The sequence below is a fragment of the Ruditapes philippinarum genome, unplaced genomic scaffold (assembly GCF_026571515.1).
Source record: "Ruditapes philippinarum isolate M1 unplaced genomic scaffold, ASM2657151v2 ctg1914_1_1_1_1, whole genome shotgun sequence".
Classification (NCBI taxonomy): Eukaryota; Metazoa; Mollusca; class Bivalvia; order Venerida; family Veneridae; genus Ruditapes; species Ruditapes philippinarum.
In genome coordinates, this window is record NW_026853824.1 from 228807 (window position 1) to 250397 (window position 21591).

Genomic DNA, 21591 nt, shown 5'->3' on the forward strand with positions numbered 1-21591 from the left:
TTAAAAATTATGTAAGGAACAGTAACATAAAAAACACCAGGATAAACGTTCATGTTAGTGATAATTTGAGTGTTTTAAGAATGTAATGTATGTTTTGGATATGGGCCACATTTGTATGCTGAACAATATTAAAAGAATTTGGTATTTAGTTAAGAGTAGTAGAATATGCACCTCGTGGATTGATTACTTTGTAAATGGTACTGGCATTTTCAGGCTAGTGTATATGTGAAAAATTACATAAAAGATTATGGTGTTTATAAAAAAATGTTAAGATAGTCAAGAAGGAAGTGAAAATTAATAGTGTAGTATAGAGATGATTTAAGGAAAACAACACAAGAATTACAACAAAAATCTTAACAATAATGCTTGCAGTAACAGAAGTACAATGTATAAAGTGAAATTTGTGGTGGATAGATTTCTGGAGGAAAATAGAAAACGTAGGAAACTTAAACTTAATGGTAGGTGGTTTTGGGTTTTAAAATTAAGATTTGTGTCTTAAAATCAACTTTCCATGATTAGAATGTCTATTGTTTAACCAATGTGTAATCTGTGCCTAAAAAAATGCATGACGATGTACTTACAGGGCAGCTGTTTTGAAAATTGCCATATTACATTATCTAACAACAGTGTCAGTCTGACACAAAAAAAATTCCAGTGTCCTTCTGACTAAGTCAATCTGACCCAAATATTCTCAAGTGTCTGCCTGACCCAAAGAAAGAACAGTACCTATCTGATCCAAAAGATATTTAAGTGAATAAAAGATAAATAAAACATAGAAACTTTCTTACTCTTAGTCTTTATCTGTTATACTAATTATATACAAAACCTACTGTAATCATTTATTTCTTAATCAAAATTATCTATATCATCAGTCACATCATTATCATCATCATCATCATAATTTTATCATCATTATCAAACTCATCATTACTCCAGTAATATAAGCATCATGATGAGTGGCATAGTCGTTACATTTATCATCACCATCTAACCATCATCATCTTTTGAAGAATCATCTTCATTGTCATGATCATCATTTTCTTCAGTACCAGTATAATATATTGATTATCCCTCATCATCCAGTTCAACAACATTGTTGTTACTATCATCAGTAGCTAATTGAACATCCCTATTAAAGCATTATTTAGAATCTGTAGGCTTGCAGTTGTTTAATTGGAAGGACATTATGTAAGCAGATAATTTCAAAGATAAATGCTGAATTATTCATTAGACATATGCCTTGAAAATTAAATGACAATACTTAAGAAGCCCTAGAGCCTTATTAAGCTCTGAATGCAGACGAAGCAGCAGAAAATCTGTATTGACCAGTATTGACAGAATCAACTGTCGTATTATAAAACTAACTTGATTTTGCTGCCTTTAGGTTCACATGATTTATATTATGTGATATTTTTTTTAAAGAATTTTTTTTTTGATAATTATTTTCATTATTTAGGGAAGAAATTATGCATAATGAGATATTATTTGTTATTGATATTTTCATCAATAGGTTCTACCTTGAAATGCACAGAATATGATCTCCTATGGAGATATTAATGATATATTAACATTGATTTGTTTGGATATTTTTCAATATTTTCGTAACATAACACTGCACTATCAAGGCTGTACTCCTTGTTATAAAAGTAAATTATAATCAGCACTTAGTTTTCTTTGCTGGGCTAAAATTGAAGTGTAGTGTAAAATTGGAAATAGAATTAAAAATTTTGTAGTGAAAACTCTATATAAATAATAAACTATTCATATTATATAGGTGTGGATTAAAGATTTTGGTCAAACTGTGTTCAAATGTTTTGAAATATAGATAAACTTATAAGGAAGGATATTAACTAGGTTGATATCAATGTGACTTAATGCTTAAAGAATTTTTTCGAGGAAAATTTTATTGATTGAACACAACTTTAAAATTATCTGTCAGAAATTAATTGCTTTCATAGCGGTACAGGTTCAGTGTGAATCTATTACTTTGAAATTTAGTTTCGGATAACTTGAAAGGGGAGATTTTCTTCTAATGAAATTGTGTACAATGTAGTCAATTTTCTTATTATCAGCTTCAAACTAATTACTGGTCCACTAGATTAACGGGATAAAATCAATCATTCACTGGAAAAATTTGTTCTGTTTGGATTTGTTTAAGAAATAGCATTTCGTTCAGTTGCTGTATTCTTTTAATTTGTTTTTCAATGCTTGTTTTAGAAGACTGTACTGTTTTGGATAGATGGATATTTTGTTATTGTGGATAAATGGATAATCTTTATCTGTAGTTTTAATGATTTAGAGAGTGTGAATTTCATATCAATACTTTCATTGTTTTATCTTTATTTGGTTGAAGAATCTGTAACAAACATTAATTTTGTTTTAGTTTTAAATTAGAGTAAAATTGTCTTAAAACCATTAGAAAGTCAAATCTTTTGATAGTTTTTTTCCCCAAGTCTTTAAGAATGCTAAAATTTGAATTTTGAAGTTTTCAATGCCATTATTAATACTAAGAGCTTAACAGTTTAGCACAATTTTGAAATATAACCAGACTTAATTCTGTTGGCTGACCATCTTTCAATTTTCATCACGTTGGCTTGAAAATTGACAATGTATTGCTTCAAAAATGAAAACTAAACAAGTCCATTTAAGAAACTTAACAGAAAAAAGGTTAAAAAAAAAATTACTATAGTAGTAAAATGCATAAATTTGATAAAGATTATTTAAAAATTGATAATAATAATCAGGTTAAATAATGTATGTCATTTAGACAAGAGGACAGATTTTACTATATGGCATGCATCGAAGTAGAAAGGAAAATTGATTCCATGTCCCTGTTGGAAGGATAATAATTGGTATTTGTAGGTACTTATTCCCACTATGAGGATCAATAATTGAAACACAGGAACTTGTCAGCTACAGTGGTTTCCATTCAATAACTTTGTTATTAACCAAGTTACTATAACAATAAATGATATAAAGGAGAGTTTTATGTGATCAGGATGAAAAAGGATATGATTTAAGTGTCTCAGGCTGGATAACTCTGATATGATAGCGTGTCTGGAAATTATTTTGTGATATTTTGAAGAAAAGATATAAGTTAAAATTGTAATTCATCCAAGTCAAATTAAGTGTCTTGGACATGATTTTACATGTTATTCACTCAGAAAAAGATCAGAAAAATGTTATTGGCTGTTGAAAACTTTGTTGCATTCTGAAATAATGTGTATATTGCTGCTTACAAGAAATTGACATCAATGCAATAATGATATAGTTCTGGATTTATTTTGAAGGGAAATTTTAAATGGATATTAATCAGTTTACTTGTTGCTGTTAGATCACTTTTCAATATGAAAGGTGAAACGGTTTGGCTTTTGTTATATTTTGCTATCACCTCATCATTGCAGTGTCCATGTACATGTCACTTTACTCTGTCACAGTATTATATGTTTATTGATTGAATTCTCTTGAAGTATATATACATGAGAAAAAGGTAAAGGTTGAGTAAATAACACAGGCTTGTGAGATGTCAAGTGCGTATTCTTTCAACAATCTTTCAAATCAATATAACAGTTATTAGCAAACAAAGAGCAGGGATAGTTATGGCATACAGTTCATGTATTACTTATTTACATAATTTTTTACGTTCTTCCAATCCATAAAAAGCTTGCATCACGTTATCTGGTCATGCAAACAACTAAATTAATGTTCTTTTTTTTTTCTCGATCTAGATACATTGCAGGGTAAGATTTTTTTTCAAGATAAGCATACTCTATGGAATACAGACAGACAAATATAGCACTTTACCCTTAAAAAGATTGGCTTAGCCTACTTTTTACTCCTGTATTGTCATTTACGTTTTGTTTCGTTTTTTAATATCAGCTAAGTTTGCATATATACAAATACAGAAGCAAAAACTTTATATAAATAAAACATACAAAGTCACAAATTTAGTGCTTTTCTTGTGTAACATTATTAGTTACAAAATTTTGTTTTTAACAGGTAAAAAAGTACATTATAAATGGTTCTTTGTTTACATTAATTGCAAACAACAGTTTTATGGCCATATAACATTTCAAAAAGTTTTACAGAACTGAACAATTGCTGCCTTTTGATCAAAATGAATTCAGAAATTTGCAGCAACCATGAGTAAATGGATGATAAAGCATCATAGTTGCCTTATGACATTGAATGTTATAACATGCAGTAATATAAAATCTTATTAATCTGAATTATTTAATATTTGTCCCTGCAGAGTTTTATGAGGAATGTATCTTTAATTTATTTATACACTCATAATTTGTTACTTGTAGACTAAATGGTTGTGTTTCTTGGAGAAATTAACAGATAGCATATCAAAGTAATTGATAAAGTAGTTGATCAAATTAGATTTAACAAACTAGCTGAAGAGCTGAATTCAAAAGCAAGATTGTTTGTTCCAGCCTAGTTAATTTGTAATAATGACTACTTGTTGAAAATACAAAATATCTATAAAGATAATCAGGATTTACTTAAGTTGATAAGGTATTTTGGAAAATTTGCTCTATTGGTCTCTTTTAAAGGTAATTGTAGCAATAACTGGCTGTAATTGTGCAATTAGTGGCCGGTAAATCATTTTAATTTAAAGTACTTGCCTGGAAAGAGCTAGCTTAGAATTCACCACTAGACATAGGCAAAAACATAGTTATGGTGCTTGAGGTGAGATTTTTCATGTACATGATTATATTCCAGATGTTAAGATACAATTGTTTAATTGGGGAATTTTCTTTGTAATTTTTGGATAATTCTCTCCGTTCTCATTGTTTAACTTCATAAAACATCAGTGCTGCCACCTACATAATTGAGCCGTGTCACAACAAAACCAACGTAATGCGTTTGCGACCAGCATGGATCCAGACCAGCCTGTGCATCTGCGCAGGATCCATGTTGTTCGCTATCAGTTTCTCTACTTGTAATAGGGTTTGTAAGCGAACAGCATGGATCCTGATCAGACTGCGTGGATGCGCAGGCTGGTCTGGATCCATGCTGGTCGCAAACGCATTACGTTGGTTTTGTCGTGACACGGCTCAATTGTCAGAGAAAATTCTGCATTATGTTTGTGACAGTTTCCTGGAAATTTTGTCATGCTTGCACTTTTTAAAATTTTCAGTTAAAATTACCAATAGCAATCAATACTTTATTGGAAAATGCCTGCAGCTATTCCTATTTGAATTGGTTTTGTTTTATGCCTATAGATTTTAAAAGACCCTTTGTTATGGGATGTATCCAGTAAACTTAACAGAAGATGACAGGCTGCTTAATTTAGTTTGTTCTTCCTTTTTTAAGTTCATGGGATTGGAGACAAACTAATTTCAGGGTTATAAATTCTCTATAATTGAGGAATAATTACCAGTGGCAGGTTGCAGAGAGGAACTGTGTTATTTTGGACTAATGCAGACCAAATTAATTTGGTACCATTCTCCTGTTATTAGGTCTTCTTTAAGAGAATTACTCAGCAAAATTTATAGGAAAGATATTCTTAAAGAAATTTTGCTCATTTGTTTATCAAAGCTCAGTTTTGTTTTGTTTGGAAAAATAAATGAAAATGGCAGTTGTTCTTAAGGCAGTATTTCTGTGGATTTCATTGATATACCAGACTTTATTGAGATTTTGTTGACCAGGATGTTAAGGGATTGTGTTCCAAAATAAGGCAAAAGATATGAGATATTAGGAAGTAATTTAAAACTAAACACATCCGCTTTTTTTCCTATTGAATCTTGAGAACCGAAAGTTGTATTATTTGCATAGAGTCATGTTTCGTTGCCTATATTTAACGTTGTGACGTAATTGATCATTTCATGTGTACAGAACACTATGAAAAATTCCGACGTGACAATAATTACGGAAAAAATCAGGCGCAATTTGGATAATTAATAGCAAGGTAACGGAGCATTTAATTTGTTTAATGTCGTGCTTAGATCGAATATATATCCAATCGTGATTATCGCTGATAACATCATGTTTGTCGTTCGGATGCGCAACATTATATCACCGGCTACGCCATCGTGATAAATTTTGCATCCGACTCCAAACAGTGTGTTATTGAGCTTATTAAAATACAGTTTGGAAAATATTATTATTCTTAAATAATAGACATAAATTGTAACATGTGGCTTTTTCAATGCTACTGATGAGAACAGATGATGCTCATGCTACCAGTATAGAGCCAGGCCAATCTGCAAGATTGTGCAGTCTGACCACACTTTGTGCTGTTAGCTGCTTGATTTTATCTCATAGATATTGAAACAGCTTTAAAAACATGATTATTCTGATATCAGAGTAGAGCAAAATTATTTGAAATGAAGAAAATTATACATGTAGGAAACAAATTTCACTAAGATGACTGTAATGAAATGAAGAGTCATAGAAACAAATATCTATAGAAATGAACAAAATGGAAAATGATCATTATGGAATGTAGAGATTGTATGGATCATGCAAGTTTACACTTGTTTGGAATGTGTAGGACCGGTGCCCAGGAAGAGAAGTGGCACCAATACAATATTGAGATTGATAGACTATGACAAGGCAGTGTGTGCATGTGTTGATTAGTTGATTGAATAATTTGTATGATTAGAAGGACTGTGTTCTGTAGTGTATGAGTGCAGTTACAAGCATGGATTATCTAATGAAGGAATTCCATGAGTTCCAGAATAGGAGCAAAATGAGAAGTGAAGCAGGTACTTTTGGTCATCAACTTTGGTTTGCTGATATAACAAAATAATGTTTGTTTTTATACTTGATACTTCTTTCTTTGAGTAAACACTGCAAGAAACATAGGAAAATAATATTTTTCTAAAACAAAACCTGATGCAAAATAAAATGGTTTGTGTGGAGTAAAATAGAAAATTAGTTTGCTTTAAATATGGATTTTTGGTACATCTCATACATAAATTTGGAAAAAACAACAATGTTTTATTAAGAATAAGAACTAAAAAAAATATACTTGTACTCTTAACAATGAGAAAGTAAGAAAAAAACCTTGAAACAAATGCATGTACATGATTCTTGCAAAGAATAATGTTGTCATGTTTATTTATTTTTAGAAACTGCTCTGAAATCTGCCCATGAGCAAGAACTGGAAGAAATGAAACAGTTTTACGAGACGAAAGTTGCTGATATGGAGGAGTCCTATACCACCGACATAGCTCAACTTAAACAAGAACATGCTGAGCTTCTTGCCAGACTACAGCAGGAGTCCGGAACAGGCATTGAGATACCATCACCACAGTCCCTAAGTGCCGGACAACATCGCGAGTATGTCAGGCGCACCACAATGCTCACAGCAATCTCTGATGAAGATATGACACCTGAATCTACCCCACCGGGTGGAAACAAAATTCTGGAAGGAAGAATTCATACTCTTGAAGAGAAGCTAAAAGATAAAGAAACATTAGTTAAAGAGTTGAAAGGTAGATTAGAAGCAGAAGCAACAAGTGCTGAAGATTTACATGGTAAGTTATTAGACAGTAACAAGACACTGGATGATTTTGAAGAAAGCTTGAAATCCAAATCCGATGAAATCGAAGAATTGAAGAAATTGTTAATCAATAAAGATGAAAAAATAAGTAAACTTGAAAAGGCAGCTTTAGAAGAAAAAGGTGAAAAAGACAAAAGTGAAAGTGGTGCAGATGAAAATAAGATAATCAGTGAATTGAAAGAAAGAATTAAGAAACTAGAAGAAGATCTTAGTGCTAGTAAAGAGGCAAATGCCAGAATTCAACAAGAGTTAAATGATCTTGATTCACAGCATGGTGAAGCTATAATGCAATTGAAGGAGGAAATGGAAATCTTAAATAAAGCCAAAATAGCAGAGATTGAAGCAGGCTTCCAAATACAGTTAGAAGAAGAATTAAAACAACAAGCTGATGAATTGGATAGTAAATATAGAGAAGAACTTAGTAGGCAAACAACAGAAGAACTAGAAATATATAAGAGAACTGAAATTGATCTCAGACAGAAATTAAACAGCATTCAGAAAGAACATGAATCCCAAATTAAAGAATTAAAGGAGAAATTTGAAATAGGTCTTTCCAGTAAAGAAATCCAGGGAGGCAAAATTGAAATGATTGCTTCTCCAACAGAAACTTTAGATAGAGAGTCTTTAGAAGCATCATTGAGAAAAGATGTAGAGTCTAGTATACTTCAGGAATATGAGCAATCAATAGACAAATTGAAAAATGAATATGAGGAAAGAATAAGTGATATGAATGCTAGACTTAAGACTTTTGAAACACGGGATACAGAAAAAGCTGAGGTATCAGATAGAGAAAAAGATGCTAGTGATTCGGAAGAAGAAATGAGAGAGAAATTAAAAGCAGAATTAGCTTTAGAATTTAAAGACAAATTACAAAGTGTTACAGACGAGTATGAATCAAAATTAAAAACATTACAAGACATAGTTGACAGTAAGAAAGAAATAAAATCCCCTTCCCTTGGTGCTCCATATGCCTTATCTCGTTCCAGGTCTTTAGATTTAATGCCACAGAAGGAAAAAGAGAAGCCAAAATCACAAACTGAGTATGAAGGATATGTGTCTACAATAAGACGTGAATATGAGGATAAAATTAATTCATTACAAATGCAAATTGCTCAATATAGATCGACTGTAGGGTCAGTGCCTTCTTCACCTTTATCCACTTTACAAAAATCTCAGGTTGATTTAGCAAGTGGTGACAGTCCTGTCAACACTGACACTGAACTTCATTCAATTGGTGGTATTCAAATTAAATCAAAACTTGGTACGCCAGAACTAAGACAAGAAATTTATGATGAAATTGCCAGTGAATTTGAAGCCTCTTTCAAAGGTTTAAGAACAAATTATGAAAAACAACTTGAAGAATTAACAGCTAAGTTGGAATTATTGCAGTCTGATAGTGGTAGTTATGACAACAAAATTAGGCAAGAAATAGTGGAAGAATATGAAGCAAAAATAGAAAAACTTAAACAAGAATATGAAGCTCAAATCAGAGAACTGAAATCTGAACATGAAACTGAAGTTTTAAGCTTAAATGGAGATGTTGAAAAGGCAAAGTCTGAAGTACTTGCTGCTCAACAAAAGGTGAAAGCTGACATGTTTGTATGGCATGAAGAAACTGTGACCCAGTTGAAACGTAAACATGAGGCATATGAAACCCAGATACGCAAGGAATATGAGGAAAAAATGGAACTCTACAGGGAAGAGCTTCAAGAAGGGTTTGATGCTGAAAAAGATAACTTGATCAGGGAACATAAACAAGAACTGCTAGACCTAGAAGATAGATATGATAATCTTGTTGAAGGTAAGTGATTCTTCCGATAAAGAAATTGACAAGATAATTTTTCTGTAGATATATCAAACCATCCAATTAGCTTTTTAAAGGTTGATGGTTCTCCCTAGAAGCAAGCATTTTAGTTTAAACTTCCACCAGTGTACAATAGCTGTTTAACTGATTTAACTCTTTCATTACTATAACTTGTAAAACCTGTAAGACTTTAGACCTAACAAATAAAAAGAAATAAAGACAAATGATAGCATAAGTTTTAATAGCATATTTTGCACTTTAATTTGTAGATATTAGCAGTGATATTTCACTGAATAGTATGAAATATCTTATTTTGAAAATTAATATTAGTCACTGTCTGCAGAATTAATAGCTAGAAAAGTTGCGAGTATATTTCTAATCCTTTTAATGAAAACCATTATATATTATATAACTATGCAATGGTTCATGTTAACAGAAGTGTTTGCCTTTTTCTTGTAGGTTTAAGAACAGGAGAAGTTCCAGAAGTAGCTGAGATAGTTCAAGAGAAGTTTGATATGGAATTAGAAATGGCCAAAACTTTAATACAACAAGAATGTGATGAAACTATTGAAGCTGAACAGGTAAAGAATGAATTAAATACATTGATATTAAAAGAGAGAAAAAAACACTAAGTATTGAAAAAACAATCTTTATGGTTAAGTGTTTTAGGTTATTGAGATCATGGGCTATTCTAATCTCTATCTGTTTTAGTACCACTCAGGCGTGCTAGATATTATGAACGGGGGCACCTGGTTTAATCCTCAGTAACGACAAAATTTCTCTGTGATAATTGATCTCGGCATTGAGTCTAATGATTATTTGTCTTTCACAACTGATTAAGAAATCACAAGGGTTAAGAAATTGATCACTTGCAGTGTATTGGTAATTATTGGTGTTATCCAAGAAATACGGCTAGGTGGATTGACTGCTGAGATAACAGAGTTATGACCGAAAATTTGTTAAAATCAATGTAAAAACTAAAATGGAGAAAAACTAGAAAGGACAGCAAAGTACTTAGAGTCTGTTTCCCTGCATTAATGTTTGCAAGAAAACAAAGTATTAAAGGTCTTTTTTCTTGTATTAACTTTTGCAATCATTCATTGACTAAAACCATGTATATGTGAATAAAAATGAAATGAAACAAAAAAAAAAAAAAGTTAATAGGAGTTCTTTTTTATAATATTATGATTTGTTTTATTGGGTTTTGAACATTTTAAAGATAGATAGCATGAAGTTATTTGAAAAATACCTTCAGCATATGTTTTAGTAAATATATTACATTGATTGTATTTGTAGGCACGGTTGAGTGAACAGTTTGATTCAAAAATGAAGGAGATTATCATTGAGAGAGACCGGGAACAAGAGAATCAACGTGTACATTACGAGAAAGAGATGGCTGATCTCCGTAACACTTTACTACAACAGTATGAAGCTCAGGTTGTTGAACTAGAGAGTCAGCATAAGGCAGAGATGATACAACTACAGGCAGCATATGAAAAACTTATGCAAGATGATGCTGAAGTGGAAGAAGAAAAGGTTGAAAAGGAGACGGTGTCTCGGGTAAAAGCTGTTCTCCTACCTCAAGGTTCAATTGAATCAACACATACTGAGGAAGGTGAAAAAGATGAGGACTCTGAAAAGGTTACGACAATGGATTCAACAAGTGATAAGTCAGATAAAGACACTGATGATGATGATGACAAGGGTGATGGAAAGGGTGGGGCTAGAGCAAGCCAATCACCAAGTCAGTCTGCAGATGCTGGAGATAAACATGAACAGGTAAGAGTCAAAACAGAAGTAACAAGTTTCATGTTTATGAATATGAATCATAAATATGGTCAATGATTAATGTTTGTTTGACAAAACAGTACCGCTTTAAAAGTAATGCTTTGAAACTGTTGATTTAGAAAAAATACATATTGCTTTTGATTCTTCTTTGTTTAGAAAAAACTAAGCCTTTTTTCAAAATTAAAGTTTCACAACAAAAGATTTTACATAACCCGATCATTTCTTTGATTGAGAATTGGTTTCACTTATATTAATGGGTTACATTTATAGGTAAAATGCTGCATGTAGCCAAATGTTTTCAAATATTATAGATATGAAAAATGGTATATTTTACCCTTATTTCAATTAGTGTAACAATAATTCTCATAATGTAATACAGGAAAGAGAAGGTGAAGGAGATAAAACACAAGATAGAGATGAGTCTGGTGATACCAAGGAAGAGGTCAGTGAAACCATGATCAAAGAGGTCAAGGTCATGAAAGAAAATACGGCACTTCTAAAGATGCAGACAGGACATACAACAGAGGACAGTGCTGTTGTTGATAAACTTAGAGAAGAACTGGCAGCAAAGGTATGATCATACTTTGGTTTTAAGTGGCATATTTATCACAATATATTAACATTTCACAGGCTAAATAGCTTTATTAAACCGTGTTTGATTAATTTAGATATTAATTATTTTCAATAGAGAATATTTATATCCAAAATTATTATTTATTTCAAACAGCAATAAATTACTAAGTCACAAGGATATTTCATGGCATATGTAGATATCTGATTACACTTTTATGTTTCATGATTTATGAAAGATTTAGGATATATCAAAAATTTAGCCTTCTCAATTATTCATATGATTTATATAATATGTCTTCTACCAATATTAATTTTACCACACTAAGTATCTTAAATGGACTTGTCCATCTTTCGATGTGGACATAACCATTCATCATTTTTGGGGAACATTTCAAAATATATACTGACTGAATAACAGTGCAGACAATGAATAGGTGGCATAGACATGCTGGCTGATCTTTGTCTGCACTGGTTGCATGGGTAGAATTTGCTGCCAGCAGGCTAAGGGTTTTAAGTACGAGAGAAAATAATGATAACTGTGATAATGTGACACTATGCACACCAAAAAGTAAAAGATGATGTTTTAGTTTAATTTACATGTACAAATATAATTAATTTGTATTATTGTATATTTGTATTATTGTATATTTGTATGATTGTATATAGATTGTAGAGTATGAATCCAGCATTGCTCAGATGAAACTTTTACACGAGGAGGAGATCAGACAACTAACGGAGGAGTTGTCCGAGACCGAGGCTAAATATCAACAGAAGGTATCAGAACTGGAGGAAAGTCATGAACAAGAGGTGAAAGATTACCAGGACTCCATACAGAAATTACGAGAAGGTTGGTTATGGTCACCTGTATAAATGTATATAAAAAAATTGTCATAGTCCATCAAGTTGATTAGCTGTCACACTGTTTATTAGGAGAGAGACAAAACAGTGAAATCTCAAAGGTATCTGTGTCCTAAGAACACATTTCTAATGCTTGTTTCTGCTGAAAAAGTTTTTTTTTTTTTTTTTTTTTAAGTTTCTGTTGCTTTTTTGCCTTTTCTCAATTTTTTCCAAAATAAAAGCTGATAATTCTTAATTGTGATGATTTCTCCCAAAATCTCAACTTTTTAGGCTTAATGACTTTTTATGAAGTGCATCCTTTGTTTATTATAAACTGAATACAAATGAATATTTCAAAAGACTCTGTTAAATCTCCCTAATTGTTAATCATGCACATTGTTTATAATTCTCAATTTTCCCAATTCAAAATGAATGGGGTGTTGGGGGAAATAGAAATAAAAAAAATGCATGGATTGTCATTACTTTACAGGTCTATCAGATGATGATTCTGATTCTGAAGCTCTCGAGTTAGCACATCAACAAGAATTACGGGACTTGGAAGAGAGACTGTTACAAAAACACATGAATGAGTTGAATAATTTAGAAACACAGCACCAGTCCAGGCTAGATGACATGGCTGTCAAATACAAGGTCAGTAGTTTATAGAATTATAATTAAATTCAGATGAAAAATTGAATAAAGTAAACTAATGATGGTGAGTATGTACATTTTGTCACCTTACTGCATTAACATTCAGTTCCTTTGAAATATATTTGGTGTTAACCTGTTACAGCTATAAGGTGACATATATGATGTTTTTCAGTGACTTACATTAAATTAGTCTAGAAAAGCATGATTTGCTTGATAACATTTACAAAATGAGCAGAATAAGTTTGATGAATTTATGATTCTTTTTATAACATAAGGCCAGATGATTCCCCCAATTTTACGGGCAGTTTTATATAAAGCATGAGAAATATGAAGAAATACTTCATGCTTATTATATATATTACTTTGAAAACAAAAAACATAATTTTGATGGAAAAAAATAAAATAAATTGCAAGATTTTCTGTTAAGGTGTGTATAATATATGTTTGTAGATTCAGATTGAAGATCTACAGAAGGAGCTTGTAGAAGCACAGAGAGCTATAGAACAATACCCTGACACAGCATCACCTACCCAGACTGTACCTGTCGTAAGTTATTATTTTCTATGTATCATATAGCCTAAGTCAAAGGATATGTGTCAGTGGGTTTTTTTTGTTCCCCATTTTGGGAGTGGCTCTGGGGAACATTTTTAGTTTTAAAATAAAATAAATTTGGAAAGTATATCAGTTGACACTATTTTAGATAAATACAAGATTCTACGGATTGGAAATGAGTCTATTTTCCTTAGCCATTCAAAGAATTGAAAAAAAATCAATGTTACATTGGCAAATGATTTTATCTGTATTCCCAAACACCCTTCAAATGCATCTTCCATACCGCCAAGTTTTAAGAGATTTATCATTCATGGCATGTATATTATTTACTTAGAGAATGAAAAATTAAGATTATTTTCTAGTGGGCACATTGTTAACAGTTAGTTCAGGTAACTCCTGTTTGAAAATATGCTTTGTAAATACAGAGTAACTTCCCTTTGTAATGAACTAATAGGAGCATGTTTTCTATGCTTGTATCTGTTACAAGTAGTTCACAACTGTGTGTGTGTCAGGTGATTATATTGATTGTTCATTATGAAAGCAGATCAATACATGACATCTGCTCTCACAGAACTACTGACTTAATATGATAACACTACTTCCATACACTTCTCAACTCTGTAGTTACAAACAATTCAATGATCTTTGTATAGGGGTGCCTGGTGTAGATTCTTTTTTTGGTTTTGATAGGTTAGATGACCTATATAATTATATGAAGATGTTATGTTTCATTCATACAGTTATTGTTATTTTTAAAGTTTTGGGAGTTGAGGGGTGAAGGTGTGGGGACGGGGTCAGATTCTGTTTGGATTTTAATTGGTTAGAAATAAACATACCAGACTCTACACAGTTAGCTGACTTATTTTAAAATTACAATATTAATTTCTCAATAATTTAAAACTGATTGTTTCAAAAATGAAAGCTAGACAAGTCCTATTAAGAAATTCAGCAATTCATCATGATAAGGGTTAAACTGCCTTAAGTCTTAAAATCTGAAATAAATATTTCTTCCTTTCCACAACAGTCTAAAAGGTAGTGTTAATAAAGTACAATCAGAATGCCTTAACTGTGTAATATTTTCTTATTGATCAAATAATTTCATGTTTTCATGTCAAATGAACCATTACAAATTTTGTTCATTAATACAGTTGCACTAGATTGCCAAATTCATATAGGCAAATAAAATTGGAATTAAAATGATCTCTATAAATAGCATAATAGATTTTTAAAAATATTTTTTCCTTTAAATGAAAATATACACAAATAATAGATGTATAATTGGGAAAAAAATATGTACCTGCACAAAAGAGCACCTATTCAATGGAAGTAATTGCAGTGTTGAATGAATAGGTAGACAAAATTATAATTGAAGTATTTCAAAATTAGCTTGCTATTGAAATATAGGACAATAAAATTTAAAAGCAAAAGTAGTGATTCTAAATAAATAACTGTACTTCACAAAGAAAGTGTGTAATATTTAGAAAATTTATGTTTTTGTGTAAAAAAATGGGAAAATATTAGGTGTTAATATAGATTTTAAAAAAGGAAATTTAATAGCAAAATTATCATGATTGAATATTTTACAAAGTAAATAAAAGTGGAATAAAGTGTATGGAGTTTTGATATAAAGTTCAATAATGTATTTTGGAGTTTTCATTGAATAGAATTGTAGAATAAAAAATATTATCATCAATTGTTGAGTATGTGTAAAGAATTTTATTTCTCACCTGAAAAGATGATTTGATTTGATGAACTTATTTTTTTTTTAAATCCATAAATACTATTTAGGTCTAATTCTTTGATATGTTCATAAGGAAGAGGTAAAAAAACAACTTCATTTACTTTTACTTAAATCTATTTTTATGAAGACATGAATTGGGTATTTGAGGACAGTTTTTTTTTAAAACTGTCCATAAATACAAATAATACAAAGTCTGTGCGGACACACTTATATAGTGTGTACTGGATATTATTCATATAGAAATGCTTTTTGTGGATCATAATGTTAGTTTTCACAGTAAGTGCATGTTGCTTAATTTGTCAAAGCAGGGGGTAAGGGTCTATTCAAATCTGTTATAGTGTTGTGAAGTTATTAGCTATTAAGATATAAGTTGTTTATTTTTGTAGTTCCATGGTGATAGCACAATGGGATCAACAAAAGAGTCTACTGGAGACTTCATGGTACCAACAGGAAGTAGCAGGACGGAATCTGAGAGGTCTGAGTCTCACGGTGCTACCATGGAAACACAGGTTTGTATACATGTATTTAAAGAAATATTAAATAAAGACACAAATTGGTATACTGAGTGTCTGTAAGGGCAGATGGTCCATCATTTACTGTGAACATACAGGTAGACTATTACAAGTAACTTCCTGGTTTAACATTTATACTTTATATATAGATCTAGGAATAGTCAGCCCAGTGACATCAATGTTTGACTGTATGTTGTGTCATATCTATATTTGTAATTGGTGATATGGAGCTTCAATTGCAGAGTGATTTAAGTTGTTGAGTTGAAATATTGGCCCCCATTGCTGATGATTTGAATCCTACCAGGGACTTTATATTGTGTTGTGTGAGGAAGCTATTTAGATAGCTTACAGGTTAATGGTTCAACCCAGGTGCCTACTAATGCATGGTAGGACACACTAATGTATTTCTCACAAAATGACCTTAACAGTGTCAGTGTACTCAATTTGAATTTTCTTCCCATGATAAATATTTCATTCACAACTTTGACTTTTGTGAGAAAGACCTAACTTTTTTTTATCTTTTTATAATTCCTAAAAGAGCTTTAAACTGATCAAAGTATTCAAACTGCAATTATTTTCTTCTTTTAGATATTTGATGCAAGGGATGGGGAAGATCGTTCTGAAGAAGAGGCCTCACAAGGGGTATCCCTAATAGAAACCCTGGAGGAAGTAGGTGTCCAGTCGTTAGATACATCAGTGATAGATACATCAATGGATCAGTCTAGAGGTACACTGAGAGGTGTGGACACTACACAAGATACAGAACTTATCCAGTTCTCCGAGGAGGAGGAATCGGATAAATCCATGGAAGAAGGTATAACTCGGTCTTTACATTGAAAATGAAACTGCATGTTTTTGAAAATGAGGCTATCCATTGAAATTTTAAAGTATTTATGAAGCTGACAATTAGCACAAAGTAGTGTAGAATGTGATAAGAATGCACATATTTGCATGGAAGTAAAAAGCTTTGATTGTGGTGTAGACAAATTATGTGGCGGCATGACTAAGTGGTTAACACGTCAAGACTAGTAATCTAAATATCGCTTGCCGCATGGGTTTAAACCCGGTGAGGGGCAAGTCGTTGTTTCCTTTAGGCAACACTCATTGCTCAGTACTGGTTGGTTCCAGGAACGGATTCGAAAGTGTGACTTATAAGCTTATAGCTTCCTACTTTATCAAACTAAATAAATTCTGTATAAACCAAATCATGAGGTGTATACAAACCATCATTGATTGTTTAGATTTAGCTTTGAATAAAATACTACACCAAAACAACTAAATACTCGTATGTGTTCAATGGAACATTGGCACAATCAATAATCCTAAAGAAAGTTTAACAGATAAAGAATATTATTATAAGTTAAGAAAAGTGACTATTTTTTCTATACTGGTAAAGTAAACATTTTTGCCATCAGGTATAGAGACACATAAGAGTGATAGAAGTACACCTGTGGCTCTGATGCAGACTCTAGGATATGGTACTGAGATTCCAGGTGACCCGACAGTTAAATCATTAGATGATACAACTGACTCCTCTATCAGGGCCTCCGACAAGGAGGAAATGGCTTCTAGAATAAGAGAGGTTTGTCATATTTTTTTTTTCGCCGAGTTTTTGTTCGCCTTTGCATTACCAATGTTAAAATTGAATGAAGTGTGTCTTGTCCATGGGGTGCTGGGAATGTTGCACTTTTCCATTATCCCTCTTGTACAGAACCAAACCAAGTCTGGAATTTAAAATATCAGTATTATTTGCGCCTTTATAAATAATTGCATACTTAGGATGACGTTATTACAATGCTTACAAATTGGCGCCAATTTTTCGTACATAAAGTTTATTATCAACTGATATGGATTAAACCTGTGGCCTTAGTGTATGAGAGATGTTATTTTAGCATCATATGAAAAGAAAACATGATTAGAATGGAAAATGTTAATAAAAATGCTTGTTGCATTAAAAAGGCTTTGTAAATCATCTTATTGGAGGGAGAAAAAAATAACAGCTGTATATACATGTAGTCCCTTACCAGTGTTTATTCACAGTTTAACACAGTTTTTTATTCCTCTTTGTGTAAAGTGACAAAATCATGAGGAGTGTTAGAATAGTGTTCTATCTCATTGATAAAACTCGATATTTCACTGACTAACACAGTATAGATATATATCTCTAAGATGTGCTAAGGAATGGATTTTACAACGAGTTATAGTACAACTTTAGTCCTATGGGAATACTCCATACCTTGATTTCATTACTCATTTACCCATTTTACAATGAATTACAATTAAATATTTATCAATCTGTGCTCATGAAATTGTGCTTTACCGCTCACTGGATAACATGGTGTGTGTTTATTGCAAAACTGTGGCTTAATGTTAGTTTATTTACAATTGTTTTAAATTGATCAGTAAAATTGTCTTACAGACTGGAGTTAACTTTATGACTGGAGTGTTGTTAGAAAATGTGAAATGTTTAGAAAAAATAGGAAAAAGTATTTGAAAAAATATCAAATTTTTGTTATGAACTTTTAATCTGAAAACTAGCACCATGAATATACATATATTTATATATTTTTTGGGGAAATATTTTTGTCGAAATTTTTCAATTATTTTTAATAAAGTATGTCAGTTCACAAGTTCTGTGTGCGAAATTTGAATGTGAAAAAAAAGAAGAAGAAAAAGATAATCGTCTTAACAAAGATAGAAAAACAAATTAGTCAAGAAAATCATCATCAGTATTTGAAAGGTTGACCAATTCATACAGAGAGGATTTTTATGGCTTAGGGTATAAGGTTCACTTCCCATTTACAGCTATCACTTTGAATCATGTACAGACATTAAAATATTTAATGCCATCAATCTACACAGCTAGCTTATGAAAGGATGATAGTTGTACTAAATGCATAATTGTGCTTGACAGAATCCAACAAGTGGTATTTGAGGTCTTCCTCTGCAAATTAAGGTGATAAGATTCCTGTATGATCTATAGAAGATATTAAGAGAGCCATATAAAAGAAATTGATAAGAGTAATAAGTTTGAACCAAAGAAGAAAAATTATCCTGCTAATTCCATAGATACTTTTATGAAGGGAATAATATGGAATTTTATTACAAGGTCAAAAGTTTTATGACGGGTTGTCCCAAAGGCAATGTATTATTTACAAGAAAAATCAATCTCTGTATAGATAGATTGGTGTAAATGAGATAGATTGGTGTGAAATAGGGCTTCTTTTTCATCGTCTGCGATAGTTTTTTTTAGAATGTTTTAGATTGCATTAAAGTAATTTGCTTTACACAATGGTTCTATGTTAACTTTGCACAAGTAATGAGTTGATAAGTATCATAAGGAAAATAAATGAAAATATGGATTTTTGTTAATTGTGTGGGAAGTGAAGGATGTGGTAGGAAGTAAATGGAAATATGCGAATGTACTTAAACTGTAAATTAAATGTATAAATGTACAGAAATAACAAAATGGTATGACAATGGATTTGTGTTACCATTGGAAGTAAATAAGAAAAATATAAATGTAATAATCAAAATATAAAAAATTTGTGTGTAAAATTTAAGGAAAATTTGAAAATGGAGTGACAATGGATTTAAAAACAGTGTAAGATATTTAAGAAAAAAATTAATTTGACAATTGTGTGTAAAATTTAAAGAAACAAAAATGGTGTAACAATGGATTTGTATCAATTTTGGAAAGTATAACCAGAGGCAAAATGAATGGAATGAATGCAAATATTGACAATAGGGTTTTCAAAATCAATAACAAAATACAAAAGGTAATAATATATATATTTAATAGGTAGTTAAATTAATGGTCTAATTATTTAAAAGACAGCTTAATTAATGTTAGACCAATAGAATCTGTTTTTATTAATGACACAAAACATGAGAATTTAGACCACCTTTTAATTTTAAACCAAAGCAATTCATTGATGTCTTGATTGTTGATATGAAATCTTTGCCTTATTTTTGTTTAAGTATCTTAAATGGACTTGTCCATCTTTCAGACTGGTCAAAATCATTCATCATTATTAGGGAAGATTTTGAAATATATACACTAACTGATTAGCAACCAGTGCAGACCATGATTAGATGGCTTAGACATGCTGGCTGATCTTGGTCTGCACTGGTTGATTTTTCCTCAAAAAGTACTATTTCTTACTGTTTCTTCTTTATTTCTTAAGGGATCAACCTCATACTTCAAATATATTTACGTTATCAACATCCCCATCTTATGTGACAAGGTTCATAACTCTAGCACCAATATTTTCAGATTTATCTCCCTTTGAACTTAGAATTTTCCATAAAAAATATTATTTTTTACTGTTACTTATTTATTTCTAAAGGGATCAACTTCATACTTCAAATATATTTATGTTATCATCATCCACATCTTGTGTGACAAGGTTCATAACTCTAGCACCAATATTGCAAGAATTATTTCCCCATAAACTTAGATTTTTTTATTAGAAAAATGTTATTTTTTATTATAACTTTTTTTATTTTTAAAGGTATCTACCTCAAACTTCAAATACTTATTCCTTATCATCAATTACATTTTATGTGACAATGTTCATAACTCTTGAAGCATTATTTACAGATTTATCTCTCTTTGAACTTAGGATTTTCTTTAAGAAATATAATAACTTCTTTACTTTTTAAGGTATCTACTTCAAACTTCAAATATATATTTCTTATCATTACACAAATGTTGTGTGACAAGGTCCATAACTCTAGCATGACTAGAATTATTCCCCTTGATCTTGGAATTTATGTTAACAAATAATTATTTTTTAATTTAACTTAATAAAATTTAATAAAAGATTTTCTTTTATTTTTTTTTCCTCCTTAATGTCCCTTATTTTTTTTTTAAGTGAGTTGGCTTTCCGGAACCTCTTTTTAAGTTTTTATTCCAAATAATTTTTGTTGCAACGCCTAAATTACATAAATAAGGTTCAATACCCAAAAAAAGAAAGAAAAAAAGGCAAAAAACATTAAAAAGGGGGAAAAAAGAATTTGATAAAAACCCCAACATTCCCCAGATAAAATGTATTTCTTTACAAAAAAAATTTTGGCATTTTAAAATAAAAAAGTAAGAAAAATTTAAATATTTTAAATATTTTGTTTTATTACAGTTGGAAGCAGAGGTTGACGAGTTACGAGGACGTCTACAAGCAGAGTTAAGTAAACAGGATGATCAGATGGAGAGAATGGACCGAGAGAAACAGGAAGAGAGTAACTTGACAGCCATGTTACGTGGCGATATTGAACGTCTTAACTCAGACAGGTAACCTTACATACAGTCACATTATATATAAATATAGACCGCCTCCGTGGTCGAGGGGTTAGAGTCGATGACTTCTAATCCAGTTACCTCTCTGGCGTGGGTTTGATCCCCGGGAGATGCTTTGGTAGTTTAGCGCGGAGGAAGGGAGTCTAGTACTGGTGTAACTCTCCAGGAACGATGGTTAGGAAACTACCCGCCTATATGACTGTAATACTGTTGAAAAAGGCGTAAAATGAAACAAACAAACAAACAAAAATATATAAATATAGTAGGAATGTCACCGTTATACATTAACAAGCATGTAAGTCATGTTATTTGGAGATATAT

General features: G+C 31.2%; 1 protein-coding gene across 1 annotated transcript in view; it reads left to right on the forward strand.

Moving 5' to 3' along the window:
• Nucleotides 1–21591, forward strand: part of LOC132738074 (nuclear anchorage protein 1-like) — a 163264-nt gene that overhangs the window by 70147 nt on the left and 71526 nt on the right. Inside the window, exons 17-28 of the mRNA XM_060725500.1 lie at nt 324–458; nt 7083–9317; nt 9780–9901; nt 10617–11099; nt 11488–11679; nt 12348–12528; nt 13009–13169; nt 13620–13715; nt 15849–15971; nt 16563–16788; nt 17390–17556; nt 21113–21264. Coding sequence (XP_060581483.1) covers nt 324–458; nt 7083–9317; nt 9780–9901; nt 10617–11099; nt 11488–11679; nt 12348–12528; nt 13009–13169; nt 13620–13715; nt 15849–15971; nt 16563–16788; nt 17390–17556; nt 21113–21264 — 4273 coding nt within the window. The remainder of the gene's footprint in view (nt 1–323; nt 459–7082; nt 9318–9779; nt 9902–10616; nt 11100–11487; nt 11680–12347; nt 12529–13008; nt 13170–13619; nt 13716–15848; nt 15972–16562; nt 16789–17389; nt 17557–21112; nt 21265–21591) is intronic.